General features: G+C 39.6%; 1 protein-coding gene across 1 annotated transcript in view; it reads right to left on the bottom strand.

The window, feature by feature from the left end:
- fcho2 (FCH and mu domain containing endocytic adaptor 2) overlaps positions 1-17,785 on the bottom strand; it is a 45,721-nt gene extending 27,936 nt beyond the window's left edge. Inside the window, exons 1-8 of the mRNA XM_077585866.1 lie at positions 17,410-17,785; positions 9,480-9,571; positions 8,514-8,588; positions 8,301-8,442; positions 7,935-8,087; positions 6,990-7,094; positions 6,722-6,820; positions 1,435-1,531 (exon numbers count right to left, since the gene is read on the bottom strand). Of these exons, the coding sequence (XP_077441992.1) occupies positions 1,435-1,531; positions 6,722-6,820; positions 6,990-7,094; positions 7,935-8,087; positions 8,301-8,442; positions 8,514-8,588; positions 9,480-9,571; positions 17,410-17,442 (796 nt within the window). The 5' untranslated portion in view covers positions 17,443-17,785. The remainder of the gene's footprint in view (positions 1-1,434; positions 1,532-6,721; positions 6,821-6,989; positions 7,095-7,934; positions 8,088-8,300; positions 8,443-8,513; positions 8,589-9,479; positions 9,572-17,409) is intronic.
- Positions 17,786-18,582: the final 797 nt, after the last annotated feature.

Below are 18,582 nucleotides of genomic sequence, written 5' to 3'. Positions count from 1 at the left end.
ACCTCGCCCATCTTTATTAATTTATTTATTACCATTACTTATTAATACATTGAGTCCCTTGAAAAGCTCTACAAGGCTATTATTATCATTTGTCTGTTTTAAATTAAAAGGAGACAATTCAACATTAAACTTTGCATGTCTAAAAAGGCTGCGTGCAGATTGTTCAATTTTTCACAGGTTATTTTTTTGATGGTTGCATCGAAAGCGCTACTGAACGGATCCGTGCGGGCAGGAATTTTTGTCCCCCTCTTTTTTTTTTTTTTTTTAAAGCCTCAATTTATTCTGCTGTCCAAACAAATGAGGGCCACCACTCGGCTTGCCATGGTGTCTGGACACACGGGAAAGAGGGGGCGTGGGGGGTGGGGGGGGGTCACGCATTGTTTACACACACACTGCAGAGGTGAGCCGCCTGCGTGCCTGACGTAATGCCGCGCATGAGTGGAGATGTGGAGGAGGGTGGGCCGGGCCGGGCCGGGCCGGCGAGGGGGCGAAGACGTCACACAGTCCTCAGGGGATTTAAATATTCACACGCATCCAATTTGTAGGAGGATTAGCATTTTGGTGACAGAATCTGCCGCCTTCAATAGCGTGATGAAAGCACATCACAACAAGGTGGACTGCGGGGGCGGCTGCGCTATTGTGGGCAAAGTTTACACAAGAGTCATTGTTGAGCTTTGACCTGGTCGAAAAGCTCGCTTGTGCCCGCTTAAGTCAAAGCCCCCCCATGTGACGCATGCTTACTGGAATGCCGAGCCTGCCTACCTTTACAGCAGATTACCATGATCGACTGTGATGGCCGCTCGGCCGCGGTCTAATTGGCCCGCTCCGTAGCGCCGCCGCCGCCGCCCACAGGGGCGCCTTTGTTTACACACAACTGACCTGATTATTATTTGACGATATTAAGACACAACGCAGACTGCGCGGCGAAAGAGTGGTTAGTGTGGCTGCTTCGCTGTTCTGGTTCGGGGTTCGAATCCGGGCTTTGTGTGGGTTTTCTCAATGTACGCATCCTCCCATGTTTCGAAAACGCTACACACACGATTTACTGTACTGTATTACTTTTGATTGAATCACAAAAACATGGTGCGATTGTCAAGCAAGAAGCACCCCTTACAAGAGCAGAGGAAAGAGAGAGAGAGAGAGATTGTGGATATTATGAGAGGTTGTAGGCAATGATCGATCAGGCTGTGCCTTCACTTAAGTTACTTTCGTTCTCTGACCAATCATCATTTTTGCCAGCGAAATTAATTGAAATATCATTAATCCATTCCAGCTCGCCCCTCGCAAAAAAATAAGAAAAAAAAAACACCCCTCAAAAATACTCCTTCTGTTTTTAGAATAAAAATAGCACCGTTTGTATAAAAGCATAGTAAAAAAAAAAAAAAATGCTTCGCTCATATAATAATCCAGTCAAAAAAAAAAAAAAGGGGTTACCTGGTCTCTCCTTGCCCGTTCCTTTGCTTTCAGCCAACTTCTGTATTAAGCTCTCCACTGAGGTGTTCTCCACGTTTCTCACAAATTCATTGTGAACCTGCACAATTACCAAAAAGTTCAAATGTATTCATTCATTTTAAAAAATAAACAGTTTTAAAAAGACATCTTATCTTCTTTAAAGGGGAAAAGAGTCGCTAGTTGATCACAGAACATGACGTAATCTTTGCCTGAGGAAAGTCTGCTAGCTTAAAGCTAACATATAACCTAAAACACCATAGATACACAACAGCAACACACACGGCGTATGTAAAAAAGTTTTTTTGAAAAGTTTTTGTGACATTAAAGAACATGTGACCTCCTCCAACCTGTAAAACTCACTCACAAAATGTGGTTGCATAAGTGTGCACACCCTTTTATAACAGGGCCACGGGGGTTTGTGTTCAGAATTAGCCACATTCAAACTCATGAAGTCATGGAAGTCAACACACACCTGCCACTGATTACAAGGATGTGATTTGACCAAAGTGAAATTATCTGAAAATTTAGCCGGGGGTCTGGGGCCCCCCGGAGCTCATGGGTTTTCCGTGTTTTTAAGTACTTTCAATGCACTCACATGACAAAGAAATAGACAAAATAACAGCATAAATTTTCAATGTGTTAAAAGTCAATCAGTTTTAGTCAACTCAAAATCAGTCACATTCAAAAACATTGGACTGCCTTTGCTTTTAAAAACTATCACTGAGAATATCATCATATCTAACTAATGTGATTACTAAGTTAACACATAAATAATGTTGAGGGGTTCAAATTTCATGAACAAATAATTGTATCATGACCAAATGAAAAGTAACTCATATTAGAGCATACCACAAATGTCTTTGTTATAGCAGAAGATGTTATCTGTCGGAGTCATGTGCATACACAATGAACTACTAAAAAAAAAAAAAAAAAAAAAAAAAAAAAAAATCGGATTTTTTTTTTTTTGGGGGGGAGATAAAAAAAGCGGAATTCCGCGAATTAGCGGAAAAATCACATCCCTGTGATTACCCCCAAAATAAAGTTCAGCCCTTCCATAGTAGGCTTTTCCTTTTTAAATTGAGACCTGCAGAAGTTTTTTTTTTGTTTGTTTGTTTAAAAATTTGCAACAGCCACTGCAAAGCGGTCGAGTCGGATCGCTGTTGCCGCCACCGCCCCCCCCGTGGGCGGGGGAGGCAGCGCGGCGCCATTTGTTTACAGAGCGAATGCGACGTGCGGGCTCGGAGGAGACGGACGAGCGGCGACCGCCTGTGTGTCGTGTCACCGCCACGCCATTTAGATGTGCGTGATATACTGTACGAGTGACTCTCACACTAAGGTGCGCACACACGCACGCCCTGGCTCTGAGGGTCCCATGGAGAGGTGGAGTGCATTAGCTTTGTGAGTAGAGCATGTTAGATGGAGGGCGATGAGGTGTGGGGTGGGGGGGGGGAGGGGGAGGGGGGATGCATGCTCACGCAAGCTGTCAGGTGCTGCTGCCATGAGGAGGGTGCGCATACACACGCGCACACATATACACTCACACAAACACACACACACACACACACACACACACACATCCGCTGAGCCTTTCGCCCACATGCATCTCCCTTTAAGGCATCCTCACTCTCACACACGAGCTCACTTACAAAAACAAACAGAGCACGCACACTGACAGATACACCTGCCACACATACACATGCAGAAACACACACAACACGCACACACACGCACACACACACACCGTGCACTTCTTTCCACTCCAGCCCGTTAAAAAGGAATTTTCCTCTTCACCGTTTCACTCCCCTCACACTGTTCTCTTCCTCTTCTCACGCTTTTTACTCTCAGCGTTGGAAATACGCTTGAGCTCTAGTTTGGCTTCAAATCACTCAAACGGCGATGTGTATCGTCACATTTGCCGACCCGCACGTATGTGTGTATGTGTATGTGTGTGTGTGTGTGTGTGTCATCATTGAGTCATGTTCACCTGCGAGCCAGACCACCGCAGATGGGATGGGTCCAGATCCGGATCCAGGCGGACTCAGACCTATTTTTAGATTACTTTGAGCGTTTTTTTTTTGAGGGGTATTATGAATGACTAGCGTATGTACAGTAATTGAAACGATGCCGTCTTGGGGGTGAACATGTGCAACTTTTGTGGGATTTATTGTATTTTAAGATGTTTAACTTTTGGAGAATTTACGACAGTCTCATTTGAAAGTATGTAACTTTTACGAGTTTTATGGTAGTGTGAGGTTAGCATGTGCGGCTTTTGTTTTATTTACACCGGAGCACCTTTTGAAGGATTTTTGGGTATATTTCCGGTCCTCTTATTTCAACCTGAACACGTTTTAGGGGATTTACTATATGGTCTTATTCACACCCTCTACAACATTGGGAATGATTTTTGGAATATTTGCAGAGCTCTTATTTTAATCTGCACAATATTTGCGGGATTTACGGTACTCTTTTTATAACCAGTGTAAATGCAAAGGGATTTATGGTGGTCATAATTTTACGTTACAATTTTTTTAGCGTTTGGGTGATTTACGCAAGTTTGAATTCAACCTGTGCCTCTTTTGGAGGAATTTAAGGCCCCCTTATGTCAACCTATGTCACTTTGGCAAGATGTAAGGCAGCCTCATTTCAAACACAGCACAACTTTTGGGGGATTCAGATAAGCCTTATTTTCACGTGTGGGAGGATTTTGGGGGGATTTGTAGTATCCTATTTCAACCTGTGCAAATCTTGACTTATATTTTCTCTATGAATTAACTGGGGAAAAAATGTCAAAAATTAACTCATTCACTGCCATTGACAGCTATAGACGTAAAAAATTCATTTGAACTATTTTTATGAGTTTAACATTTTTTTCCATTTTTGTTAACGAGAGTATGAAAGCCTAGAATTTTTAGAATATATATTTTTTGTACAATTAGAACAGATATAAAATTTGTGATTAATCGTGAGTTAACTAGTGAAGTCATGCGATTAATTACGATTACAAATGTGCCCCTGATGCCCCTAATTTTTAATAATCTTTTCTTAAAAAAATAAAAAAAAAGCATTTATTTATTTATTTTTAATAGTGTTAATAGTTTTTTAAAGAAACGATTATTAAAAAATTAGGGGCGTCGGGCAATTACAATTTTTAAACGTAATTAATCGCATGACTTCACTAGTTAACTCACGATTAATCACAAATTGTATATCTGTTCTAATACAAAACAATTCTATGTTTTCATACTTTTGTTAACAAAAGTGGGACAAAATGTTAAACTAATAGAAATAGTTCAAATGAATTTTTGACGTCTATCGCCGTCAATGGCAGTGAATGAGTTAATAATCAAGTGCCATTTAAATGACGCGTTCCATTTATTGCATGCTGCTCTTTACGCGAGCTATTCAGAGTGTTGAGCGCGTGTAAAAATTTGCTCAGCTTGTCAGCACGCATGCCGCAGGCCGCGGTGACTCAGCACAATATTGCAACCTCCGACTACGGGCCTGGAGTGTGGCGCTTGCCTCGCAACCCGGCAATTCTGATCACCGAACCACGACGGCCGCTTGTGATGCTCTGGCTGGGAAACGGAAGGGCCGGAGATTTTAAAAACGAGGAGCACCACCCGGGCCTTCACACCAAGCGCAGCACGCCGTTAAATAACCCGCGGTGGCCTGTCGCTGCGCATCGCTTCCAACTTATTTGCCACTTCAGCTGCAGGCGGCGTTGGGACTTTTCACTGTGGACTTGAGCGCCTCTCGGAGGACAAAAGAGGAACACAAAAGCGACTTCATGTTGTATATTACAGAAGTACAGTGACAGGCCAAAAGTTTGGACAAACATACGCTTTATTTTCATGACCGTACATTGTAGATTCTCACTGAAAGGCATCAAAACTATGACGACAACTAACAAACACATTTGGAGTTATATACTTAACAAAAAAAGGTGAAAATAATCAAATCAATACATAAATAAATAATTTTCGCTTATTACTTTTTTGCACATTCCTGGCATTCTCTCGATGAGCTTCAAAAGGTAAAAAGTATGCAAAAAAAGTAACCAGAGCAAAGGATGGCTATTTTGAAAAATCGATCATATAAAGCATGTTCTCAGTTATTTCACCTTTTTTTCTTCAGTACATAACTCCACATCAGTTCATACATAGTGTTGATGCCTTTAGTGAAAATCGACAACGTAACCAGCCATGAGAATAAAGCAAATGCATTGAATAAGAAAGTTTGTCCAAACTTTTGGCCTACTGTACTGTATGTCAGAGCCACATTGAAAAAGAAAATTGTGGTTGTATTTATTCCAAGAGTAAAGTAAGAATGTTGACATGGATTTGAGTATTTAATATTATTTGTTCAAAAAAAGTTGTAAAAAATGTACACGATTGCTTTTTAATACTGCATAAAAGTGGAATGTATATTTTATTCTTGATAAAAGGCATAAAGTACAACATCTCAAAATACCCTATTTTCTTCAACTTACATGCTCCAAAACATATTTTTATCTAAAAAAAAAAATAAACATTTATCTTTTGGGAAAAAAATATCATTTTTATTAAAACAAACTCCCAGGAAATTAACCTATAAAATGTTTATCTTAAAAAAAAAAAAATTAAAAAACTTTTCAGCTCTTGAAAACATAAAATGTATGTCTTTATTTTTCTGCAAGAACTTTTGAAGAAAAATAATGCTTTTGTATCATGAAAATTATTATTTTTTTTATCCAAAATATTTGTTTTTTTCTTGAAATATACACATATTTTTTCCTGAAAAAAAGCAATTTTGGCTCTTAAAAAATAAATTATTTTTACTGTCTGTTGATTTTTATTTTTTCCTCATGAGCGTGACTTCACTACTCATCGAATTCTGGAAATCGGTGTTGCCTGCAGACAACCTGAAAGTGTTTTCTGCGGAGTTGAGCGCCCCTCAGTGGGCAACACAAGAAATGCAGCACGGCGGGCATCTTTCCCTCTGCGTTTGCTTGCGGAGTGAACTTTAAAAGTTAGCAAACAAGTGGAGACTAACGCTTGGGAGCGTGACGGAGGTGTTTTAGATAAGTTTGGATCACTTTTTAATTGTCGGGCGCGCAAGGCCGAACGGCGCATTTCCTGCTTCCCAGTTAAACCATTAGCGAGATCAAAGCGAACACAAATTGATATGACGCCCAGTGAACCCGGTCGGGTCAACACCTACCTCCGCCCGCTGGAATGTTCCGGAGCATGTGCGTGCGTGCGTGCGTGCGCGTGTGCATGCATTCACTCACCTCTCCTATTTGGACGTGCGTTTCATCCACGGACTGTGAGTACGACTGGATGATTTCCTTCATGTGGAGGATGTGGCTTTCTTCAATGTCCTGGAATTTCTGCAAAGAAACAACACAAAACATGAGACAAAATATGACCTTTTTATAGACAAAATAAAAAGCCGTGCTTAAGCTGTTTTTGTCCCCTAGATCAGTTTTTTTTTTGTCCAAATCTGTTCAATTCTAATGAGAGCAGGCTTTTGTAAAACAAAAAAGACAAAGATCATACCTGTGCGGTTTCCTCCATCTTGAGTTCAAAGTCGGACTTGGCATAGGCGTATTTTTCCACGTACGACTTGTAGGTCTCGGTGGCTTTTTTGGCTTTTATTCCCGCCTGAAAAGGTACCAGAAAAAACGATCAGTTTGTACAAAACTAAAAGAAAAACATCCGATTTCCAAGTTGATCATTTGCAATTGAAAAAGATTCATGTGCATTTTAATGAATGTAAAGATGTTTAACTCATTCACTGACATTGACGGCTTTAGACGTCATAAATTCATTTGAACTATTTCTATTCGTTTAAAAATGTTTTCCACTTTTGTTAACAAGAGTATAAAAACCTAGAATTTTTTTTTTTATGTACATTTAGAACAGATATAAAATTTGTGATTAATCGTGAGTTAACTAGTGATGTCCTGTGATTAATTATGATTAAAAAATGTTATCACCTGACACCCCTAATTTTTAATTATCTTTTTCCCCCCCTTTTTTAAATAAATAAATAAAATAATTGGAATTATTTTTTTCCAATTTTTAATAATCTTTTTTTTGTTTAAAGAAAAGATTATTAAAAATTAGGGGCCATTGCCATTTTTAATCGTAATTAATCGCATTACTTCCCTAGTTAACTCACGATTAATCACAAATTTTATATCTGTTCTAATACCCCCCAAAAAAATCTAGGTTTTCATACTCTTGTTAACAAAAGTGGGAAAAATGTTAAACTAATAGAAATAGTTCAAATCAATTTTTGACGTCTATAGCCATCAATGGCAGTAAATGAGTTAAAGTGTGTAGAAGGGATGAGACTATTCATGTTTTTCAATATGGTTTCCCTATAAATCGGGTTCCACACATTTATTTTGCTCATATTCGGTACCTTACTCGCAGTACGGTGCCACGGGACTGACCCAAGAATTCCCGGGCAGCGAGCAAAGGTCTTAAAAGTCCTACCTTGTCGACGTCTCTCTGGGTGGCGCCTTCCTTGCGGAGGCGCTCTTGCTCCACAGTTTTGGCGTTGTAGTTCTCCTTGGACTTCTGCAGGGCCTGCCCGGTGCTCTGGATGCTCTGCACGGCCTCCAAGGTGGACGCAACCTCTTCTTTTGTCTAACCACAACAATAAGGTCATCAAGTGGAGGTGAGCGCCTCTACCTAATGACATCTTTGGCATGTGAATGGAACCAATTTTGTTTTTTCCCCACGAATTGATCATTGTCTTGATGACAGATATATATATAAAAAAAAAAAGGAAAGATAATTTCTCAAAGCGGAGTGACTGAGCCATTGACAGCCTTCTTAAACCCAGTGATTGCCGCTCACCTTCTTGTGCGCTTTGGCCTGCTCCTCCACGTACTTGTGCACATCTTTGATGAGCTCCTGTAGCTTGCGCACCAGCTCCATGTGACACATGGCCAGCTTCTCTGTGGAGCCCTTAAACACCTCCCACACCGGCGCAAACGTCCTGCGGTCGAGAGGTCCCGTTGCCGTACGTTGCTACCAATCAAGCCCAGGTAAAAAGTGCGCTCGACTCACCCGAGCTGTGAAAAGTTGCCCGCTGTCTTGGCGAGCTTGGTCATGGATCTGGCGTAGGCCTCTTCGATGACACTCCTGGAAAGGGAGCAAAATGTCAAAAACTAAAATAAGCCACTCAAAGAATAACTATGCTATGTGAAATATATTTTCTACATTTAACACAGTGGACATGGTGGATTTGTAATCACCCTTTCAACAGTGTAGCTTTTTGCCACTAGAGGGAGACATAATCAAGCATTCATGGCTCTAAGCAACAATGCCACAATCTGCTTAAAGCCAAAACTATTTTTTTTTCACATACTATTATTAGTGTTATTTTACAAACCATTACTATTCATACAGGTACCATCATCATTATTATCATCTTTTCATAATACTGATAAAACTTTATATGTAATTTACATTTGGTTGGATTAAAATGTGGTATTTTATTAATTTACAAGTACTACTTACTGTTATAATTCCTGTTATTGTTTTATTTATGTACAGGTAAAAGCACTTTTTCATATATTTACAATTCATGAATTTACATTCTTTTCATTTTTTCTTCACATACTAATATCATTTTCCAGACTATTACTGCACAATATTATTTTACATAGTTATTATTCACTCATATGGAGTCTATACTATCTTACATATTGGTAATTGTACACAATTTACACATTATTTTGCCTTATTATTATTATCTTCATACATTCTATTATTACAATATTATTTTACACATATTATTATTGTATGTAATTTTAATATCAATGCAGATTTCGATGGGTACATTTATTACATAGCGGTAATTTCACCCCACGTTTAGTGCAGGGACACGTTTCATTTTTTCAACAGTGACTTTTTTGTACCATGCTCTTTTAGATCACGCCAATTTTGCAGGCTGTCAAAGAAGCTAACGGCAAAGGCCGATCACAATAAAATGTGCTCGACCTTATTAGCTCATGTGGTACACGTTTTTACCTTTCTCTGATGAAGTCCGTCAGCTCCTTGGAGGAAATCTGCCCGTGTTTCATGTTGTGGTACAGCACATCAAAGCCATTGTTCTTGTCGCCCTGTCAGCAAAATGGGAAGATGTGAAGATGGATCAGTTGGCCAGCACGCATTACTCAATGCCGAGACCTTTTCAAGCACCCGCATGGCTTGGGAGTTGCCACAGAATCGGCCTCGTGTCACGCGTGCCCATCTTAGCCAGGCTCAATCAATATTGGGAGTGTCCGGGGGTAAAAAGACGGGTCGAGTCTGAAAGACGGTCAGTCGGTATGCGTCCGAGCTGCCGGGCGACGGTGCCAACTTGCGGCAACATTTGAAAAATGCAAAGCTGCCTCTGAATAATTGAAAAAGGGCTGACCTTGACTTGTTTAGCGACGCTAAGGTAAATAATTTTATGGCGAGTCGTCAAGATTTTCATCAAATACTTCAACATTCAGCATCATTTATCAGTGGAGTAGAACTATTTCAAATTTGGAAAGAATCAAATTAAATTCTCGAGTAAGGGTCTCTGGAAAAGGTGGCTTCAAACTAAAATATCAGACTTCCTCTGTCGTTTAGGAAACAGCCTCATGATTTTTTATTTTTTTTTGTGGGTCTCCTCACGAAAGACATTCCGTGATGAAGGCGTCCGTAATATAACAAGTGAATGAATGAAGCCTTTTTTCTGTGTTGCTGTTGACGGCTCCAGAGGGCAGCGTACAGCAGGAAGAGGAACATGCAGGTGCCAATGCCAGCATAGATTTTTTTTTTTTATGATTTCTGTTTATTTGGAGATGGCGCATACTGCTATTAGGGCCACGACATCTATTAACTCTTTGACTGCCAAAAACGTTTAGTAAAATCCTAAGGAGGGCTGCCAAAGACGTTAAAAGTCGTTAACTATGTTTTTTTTTTTTTTGGAAAAGGGTGGAGGAAAGCCTTGGTATGTGTGTTTCCATAGTCCAAACACAACATTTTCTGTGGACCTTGAAAGATCAGTCAAAATGCTTAAATCAGCTGGCACCCCACAGCATCCCTTTTCTGAAAACGCTTGGCAGTCAAAGAGTTAAAGGGACGGACATTCGGCTTTGGTGGTAAAATAGGAGACTAACGGTTCAAAATGACGAGCACCAATTTGATGTTATTTCTGTGTGAAAAGGGGTTAAAAAAATATGCTAATCATAGTTAAGACAACGGTGAACTACATTTGAGTGACAAAAGGTTTTACATTTATTTCCAAATGACAAAAAAAGCAACAATAAATATTTAAGTGCTAAGTGCAAAGACTTTTATTTGAAATTATTTGCGGTCAGTGCACGGAAGGCAACTTCAGCAAGCATCCTCATTTTTGCAGACTTATTTCCTCGTTCCTGCACGCGCCACCGCGGTCAGCACTTTGACACGGGCCACAACATCCTCACACAAGCACCCCCCTTTCTCGCCGCCACACGGTGTGTGTGTGTGTGCGCTGGCGTGAGGATCTGCGCTGACTTCTTCATCAAAACTGGCCTACATTTGACTGAAGGGGGAAAACGGAAGTGTTAGAAAACAGGTTTGGTGGTTTCTGTTGCCGGCAGCTACGTTGAATGACACACACATGCATGACGTGTTTCAAAAAGGAAAGATAAGCCAGCGCAGTCCTCACGTAACCTTCAGACGAGAAAAAAACAATAACAAAGTCACCAATGGATCTCCTTAGGGGATGCCAAACAGCATTACAACCAGGTTAGTGGATTTTCTTGTTTTATGGCAAGTCAACAAACTTGACTTGGCCATACATACCATAACAAACACGCTTGTTTATTTAGCGGCACCCATTTGTGAACATGCTACACACAGCAATTGCAAATAGCAGTTTCTCGACTCCGGATAGACATGTCTCCCAAATTTCATGTTGCGACGTGTAACTGGCTCCTGGGGTTGAATTAAAAAAAATAAATAAAAAATGTTGGTGGTCAGAACACACAATGCACGGCGGCGGGGAAGCATTGAAAGCAAGCAACGACGGGAAGAGAGCGTGACAAACAAACATGCTCACGTGGAGTGACATTTCAATCAAAGTGAACACAAAGGCAGGAAAAAGATTTCTGGGTGGTTCTGCCCAAGCACGAGGACAAAACGATGGGACTTTGCTGTGATGATTTTCTAATAGTCCAAACTTACATGTGGTATATGAGGAGCACAAAAGCTCTTTAAAGGCGTTAGTTTAAGGGAGGGTCTGCAAACTCTGCCACTGAAGTCACATGAGCCTGTGGCTCCCTGCAAATCTCTTAAAAAAAAATTAAAAAAAATAAAAAAAATATATATATATATATTTTTTTTACATTTTTATTTTTAAACAAAATATTTTTCAAATGAATTCATGATTTAGATAAAAATAAAATTGAACATTTAAATGTTCATAAAATGTCAGAGTCCAAATTTTTAAGTTGTCAGAAAAAGAGATGAAAGGTAGATGAAAATGTTTGAAAAATGAAGGGAAGAAAATGAAAAAAGCAGAAATTTACGATAAAGAAAATGTCAATGAAATTTACAAAAATGACAGAATAGAGAAAAAAAAGGCAGAAGTAACTGTAAAATGTCCAAAAACAAAAGAAGAAATCCAGAAAATTACTATCAAATGACCACAAAATTGCCAAAAATGTCGAGAAAGTATGGCAAAAAAAAGTTTTTAAAAAATGCCATAAAATGTCCCAAAAATAAATTACAGACAGAAAATCGCCATATGTCCATAAAATTGCCAAATAACAAATATGTCAGAAATTTTCCAAAGGTATGAAAACGAAGGATTAAAAAAAGGAAGATGAAAGGTAGCAGAAAATGAATTTCAAAAGTGGTTATGGTGCAGCTCTAAAATAGCTCTTCAGACAGTAAATATTGCTGACTCTTGGTTAAAGGCATTTTTGACAAGGCCGTCCGAGGCCGCCATGCGCATCGATCGCGGGAAGGTGCAGAATGTATCGCAGGCGGGCTAAGTGGACTTTTATTTGGTCGTTTCATGTCCAGCCAGCCGGCAAGTAGACGCGGGAATGTTCAGGTAAGTGCAGTGGAAAAACACAGAAGCCCAAACGGGATTTGCGCCCTCCAGGCGGCTTGTCACCAGCGTTTGCCAACCTTTATTGAGCCGGGGCGCATATTTTACATGGGGAAAAAAAAAAATCTCACGGCACAACACCAAACAAAAATCTCTCAAGTCTCAACACGGTATTCTGAAAAGGTTGTGTTGGTGGAATGAGAATTCAGCAGAATCAATAATCCATCCATGTTCATCAATCGGAGGACACTGAGGCCCTTTTTCTGAAATTGACATCACGGTGCTCACGTCGCAGTCACGACTCACCTACTTTCTAGGTTGGGTCACGTGAAGTTCGCAATGCGAGCCCGAAGGCATTTTTTGGTAACAAAATGGCAGCGCACTGAGATGGATGAAAATAGATGGATTTAGTCTGCTTTATCAAATTCCCAAAACACAATATTCATCCGAATACCTGCACATTAGGGGTGGGAATCTTTGAATGTCTCACGATTCGAATCCGATTTTTGGGTGTGCGATTCGATTCAGAATCGATTTTCGATTAAAAAACGATTTTTGATTGACAATGACTTTTGCTTCAATTTATAGATGTTCAAGGAATCGTAAAGACCTACTCTAGTCTGACTCGCTAATGCTAATTAGCGCGCTACTCGCGGCACTTTCGCGACTCAAAAGAACGGCTCCACGCTGCAAAAAAACAACTTTTATTGGAATGACTTGATTGTGACTTTTTCCTTCTACTCTCTAATGTGGCTACAACTTAACAGTGTATCAGACCGCGTGGAACCACACTGCCCCTAAGTGGCCAAATCGGGTACAACATGACCAGCGCTCCCAAAAAAGGCACACAAATAAAGGGAAGACAGTTTAAAATAATTTAAATAAAATCGATTTTGGGACATTTAAAATCGATTCTGTATCGTACTAAATGAGAGTGACGATTCTTATGAGAATCGATTTTTTGGCACACCCCTGCTGCACATACAACTTTTTATTACAATAAAAATTTTAGCCAGCATTTTTTCCCCAAACAACTTCAACCCTCATCTCAAAGTAGTAATTTACACAAAGACAAGTCGGAAGAAAAATGCAAACAGGTTGGCCAGATTGAAATGGGAGCGCTGACGTCAAAAACACTACTGCGATAAAACCTGACGTCTGTAACGGAGTCTTCCTCAAAATCATCAGGTCCACTTGGGTTTCATATACCTTACACACAGGGAAGTGAAGACGGGAAAGGGACTTTGCTGGATTCACTACAAAAAGGCTTAGCTGGGTAAAATCTTTGTCAGACAGCAACTGCGCAACATGATTGCACAAGCTCCGCTCGACCTTCCTCTTGAGACGGGCGATGTGATGAAATGCATCCGTTGTTGTCGTGATGCCTTTAAAATGTACGATTCGCACCATTTGAGTTGCGCGAGCGTTGTTTAGATACACACAATACAGACAGCAGCGTCAACATGCTTCTCTTATCACGGATGGCCAATCTTGCGTTCCCATGACAATGGAAGGCTAAAGCTAAGCTAATCAGTGAACTATTAGTGGCAAGTTGAGAGTGACTGACAATGCGACGGGAATGCGCATATTTTGCCGTTTCTAAGATTGCGTCAAAGGCGGGAATGGCACCGTCCTTTGTTAGTTGCCACTTTCACACCTCGGTTATAAGATGAAAAATTCTCCAGTTGTGTGAAAGGGAATAGTGTTGAAACAATAATCGCTTTTGTCTAATGTCTCCACAATGGCCAATTTTGCAAATTCCAGTCAGAAAGAATTTTTGTTACTTTTTAAGACAAAGATTAAAATTCAAATATCCCTCCATAAATAATAAGAATACTCGAGCCATTTTTGCCAATTTTTCTCTCTATTTTAAACAAATACTAAAGTAAAACAAATATTGTAACAGTCAAACATTCTGCCTGTAATTCATAACTGTATTGATGTAAGCCAGTGGTGTGAAACATAGGGCCCGCGGGCCAGATCAGGCCCGCAAAGGGGTTTAATCCGGCCCGCGAGATGATTTTGTCAAGTAAAAAAAAAAAAAAGTTATGGCCACAATCAAAACATATAAATTCGTAATTTCACAAGCAATCCTCAGATGAGCACTGCAACTGCTACATGGAATTGCCCTGGATGTCATTATTCTACAAACCACCTAAAGCAGTGGTGTCCAAACTCGGTCCTCGGGGGCCGGTAGTCCCGCAGGTTTTGGATATTTCTCTCCTCCAACACAGCTGAAGCTCATCAGCAAGCTCTGCATAAGCATGATAACGACCTTGTTGATTGGAACAGGTGCGTTGGAGCAGGGAAACCTCAAAAACCTGCAGGACTACCAGCCCTCGAGGACCGAGTTTGGACACCACTGACCTAAAGTTACGGTTTGCTTAAATAAAAAATAAAAACGTGTTAAATACGACACAAATTCAGCTGGTAACATAAACACATATGACATTTAGCAATATAATTACAGTTGAGCCACATAATGTAGGGCTAACCCACAAATAGCAAAATTCTGAGAATAATTGTTTTTAAGTTATATACTATGATGTTACCGATATTTTCCTCCATGTGGCCCTTGAGCTAATATGAGTTTGACACCCCTGTGTAAGCATTAATGGGCCAAAAAAAAGTTATTTTCTTCTTCTTTTTTTTAATATAATTGCCCGATTAATCAGTTAGCGTATTTTTAACCGACCGAATGATTTTGATTTGTGTGTGCGCTTTGGTTGATGATTTGCAGCGCAGTCTAAAGTAAACGCACGCATTGCCGGGTGCTAACGTGTGTGTGTGTGTGTGTGTGCGCGCGCGTGTGCGACGCATGTTAAACACACAGCTGATCTTTGCCATCACTGGATTCTCTTGTGGCCGAGGCACAAAGGCCAGACTGACAGAGTTGCTCGCCTCCTTTCTATTTAGGTCACCGCCAAGTTTGCTTTTGTGATCGCACCGTCAATTGGCCCCAAAGACCTAATACAGCCAATATAAAAAGTCTACACACCCCTGTTCAACTGTCAGGGTTTGTGATATAAATAAATGAGATGCAGATATATATCCATCATTGACGTGGCTGATATCTCGTTTAACTGATTTCAAAAGGGGTAAGTTGCAGAAGTGTGCACACCCTCAAGTAAATGAGGATATAGCTGTTCAGAATCAAGCAATCAGATTCAGACTGTCTGCTGTTATACTGCATGTGGGTCAGCACACACCAGCCACCATTTAAAGTGCCTCCGATGAACCCCAAATAAAGTTCAGCTGTTCTAGAAGGCTTTTCTTGACCTTTGTTTTCCTTTGATGACTCTAAAATTCTAAGAGCAATTTCATGAGTTACGGAATATTTCATGTAAATCATAATTTAATTATTGTAAAATGTTGGCTGTATTTTTAATTAGACCTTATAATAACCTAATAAAATTAAGACTATGCTCATAAATTATTACGCTTTGCTAAATATCGACTTCATTCTCGGAAAATTACTACTTAAATCTAGAAAATTATGGCTTTATCTTTCAATATAATTAAAACTTTACTCTTGCAAAATTGTGCATTTATTCTCATAAAAATGACACAATTATAAAATTCTGACTTTACTCTGTACAGCTTGTCATCCATTAGTAAAAAGCTAACGAAACATGTTTTGCGTTCCTGATGCAGAACCACCGGTCATGCAACAATTACCATCATATTGTTTCCTTAATGGCTGTCCTTCAAAACGGGATAAAAACATTCAAGACTCGCCAAAGTCTTATTAAAGCGACGGCCCTGTTGTTCTAATGCAGAATTCTGTGCTGGGCCATGTGCCGACAAAAACTACACACTGTGGCGTTAAAATAATTAATTTATCCTTATTAAATGACAGCGTTATTTTATTAAAATTAGGACTTTATTCTCATAAAATTCCATGTTAATATTAAAAATTACAAGTTTATGTTTGTGAAATCGCATCTTTAAAGTTACAACTTTCATCATGATAAAAATATGGATTTATTTTTATTTTTTATTAGGAATGTAATGAATGCTATTGGGCTAACTTTATGCAATTTATTCAAAGCACGCATGTTTTAACGTGGTATAAAAGGTTGACTAGTAAGTGGTGTAAAACCCTCAACGTGTTTTTTTTTAACTCCCACATAAGTATTTGAATGACTAGTGGCTGCTGCCTAAAAAAAAAAAAGCAAATTAAAAGGATTTTTTTAAGCAGTTTCATTCAAGCCATTAACTACTTTGTCTTTCACTGCACCACAGTACTAACAGAATGAAAGATTAAACAACATATAAATAAAAATACAGGACTTAGAAGTGTCAGGCAGGCCTCTACTTGTTTGAGCTAGCATAGCCACGTCAAATCATGTTCGTGGGCAAACGACCTTTGGACAGGAAAAAGACGACATTACACGCCATGAAACAGTTGCTTTTACACTAAACAATGACACGTGAAGACTGTTAAAAGAGTAAAGTTGTGCGTTTTAAATCCATCGGGGAACTTTCCAAACATCTGGCCTCTCACTGAAACTTCACGGAAGGAAGAAAAATGACGCGTAAAAGGCCCCCCAAAGAGGCTGTGATTGACAAGCACGGCAGCCAATGGCGTCTTCGGATGGAAAGTAAGCGTTCGAGTAAAAGTCGCACTGGCCAATCAGCAACGGCAAAGGAAACAGAAGGCATATATTTTGAGATTTTCAAGATAGGTGGGCTCTCGCGTTCTCTTCAAAGGCCCTACTAAATCCCGGCGTTGGCTAAATAACACATAATAGCGATGATAACAATAATAACAAGAAACTAACGATGACGGAGTAGTTTATTTTAAGAAACAGATTTTACGTGACAACAACTAGACAAGAAGGAGCAAAGACCCGGTGTAAACACCCCCGAAATGAGACAACCTACCCAGAAATTGTCCACGAAGTAGGGCGTAATCATCTTGTTCTCGTCGTCCTATTCGCCGCCCACACTTGGGAAGAAACTTTAGTTTTTCGTTTTTCTTTTTAAAATGGCCAAATTCATCCACAGCGAGCTCCCGCTTGGTTCCTGCCGTGCACTGCTTCGTTGCTCTCTTTCTTCCCCCCGCCCCGTCTCGTCCCGTCGGGGTTCGCCTCCTTCTGGCCCTTTTTCTCCTCCCTCCTCTGCCGACAAAACTCCACCTCTCCTCCCGCCCGCTCGGTAAATCGTCTTTCACTATTCCCGGTCGGCCAACAACGGAGCCGAGCCGCACGGCGGAGCCAAACAGGACGAAACGGCGCTGGCGCTGCCAATGGCGTACGGGAAAGGAAACAAACAGAAAAGCCAAAGAGGCGAACTCAAAAGGTGCGTTCAGTGACGTCCAGGAAACTCGGAGATGCGTTCATAGACGTTACGAAACGCGTACAACGACAACGCGTGTGAAATATCACAGCTTTGCTATCGCAAAATTCCGTCATTATTTAAGTAAAATCACAACTTTATTCCGGTAAAATTATTGTTTTAAATTTACAAATAATAATAAGAATTGGACACCTAAAATTACGACTTTATTCTTGTTAAATTAAGGCATTATTGTAAAAATGACTACGACTTCTATGATTGTAGTAAAAATAATTACATAAAATTATGGCTGTTTGGTATTAAAATCACTATCATCAAATGAAAGGGGTTTTATTTTAAATTCGGACTTATTGTCAATTTCTTCTTCAGAAATTATGGCTCTGGGTTTTTTTCTGCAAAATACTAACCTAACATAAATTCCGGCATTGTTTTCATAAAATTACAATTGTATATAAGTACTTAAAGAAAATTTAAGACTATAGACATCAAATTACGATTCATATGAAAATTGCGACTTTATTCTCATAAAATGAAAGCTTTATTTAGGTAAAGTTATTACCTAATCTTCATAAAATGATGGCTTAATTTTATTTCTAACATTAGTACTTTATTCCTGTTAAAATATGGCATTATTTTTGTAAAATTATTCAATCTAGAAAAATAATGGCTTCGTCATTAAAATTCCAGCAATATTTTCATTAGCTTATGACAATATTATCATAAAACAGATTTCTTTTTGTAAAAGGATTACATTAAAAT

Source organism: Vanacampus margaritifer, chromosome 14 (assembly GCF_051991255.1).
Source record: "Vanacampus margaritifer isolate UIUO_Vmar chromosome 14, RoL_Vmar_1.0, whole genome shotgun sequence".
In the NCBI taxonomy this organism is placed as follows: Eukaryota; Metazoa; Chordata; class Actinopteri; order Syngnathiformes; family Syngnathidae; genus Vanacampus; species Vanacampus margaritifer.
This window is presented reverse-complemented; position numbering and strand designations above follow the sequence as displayed.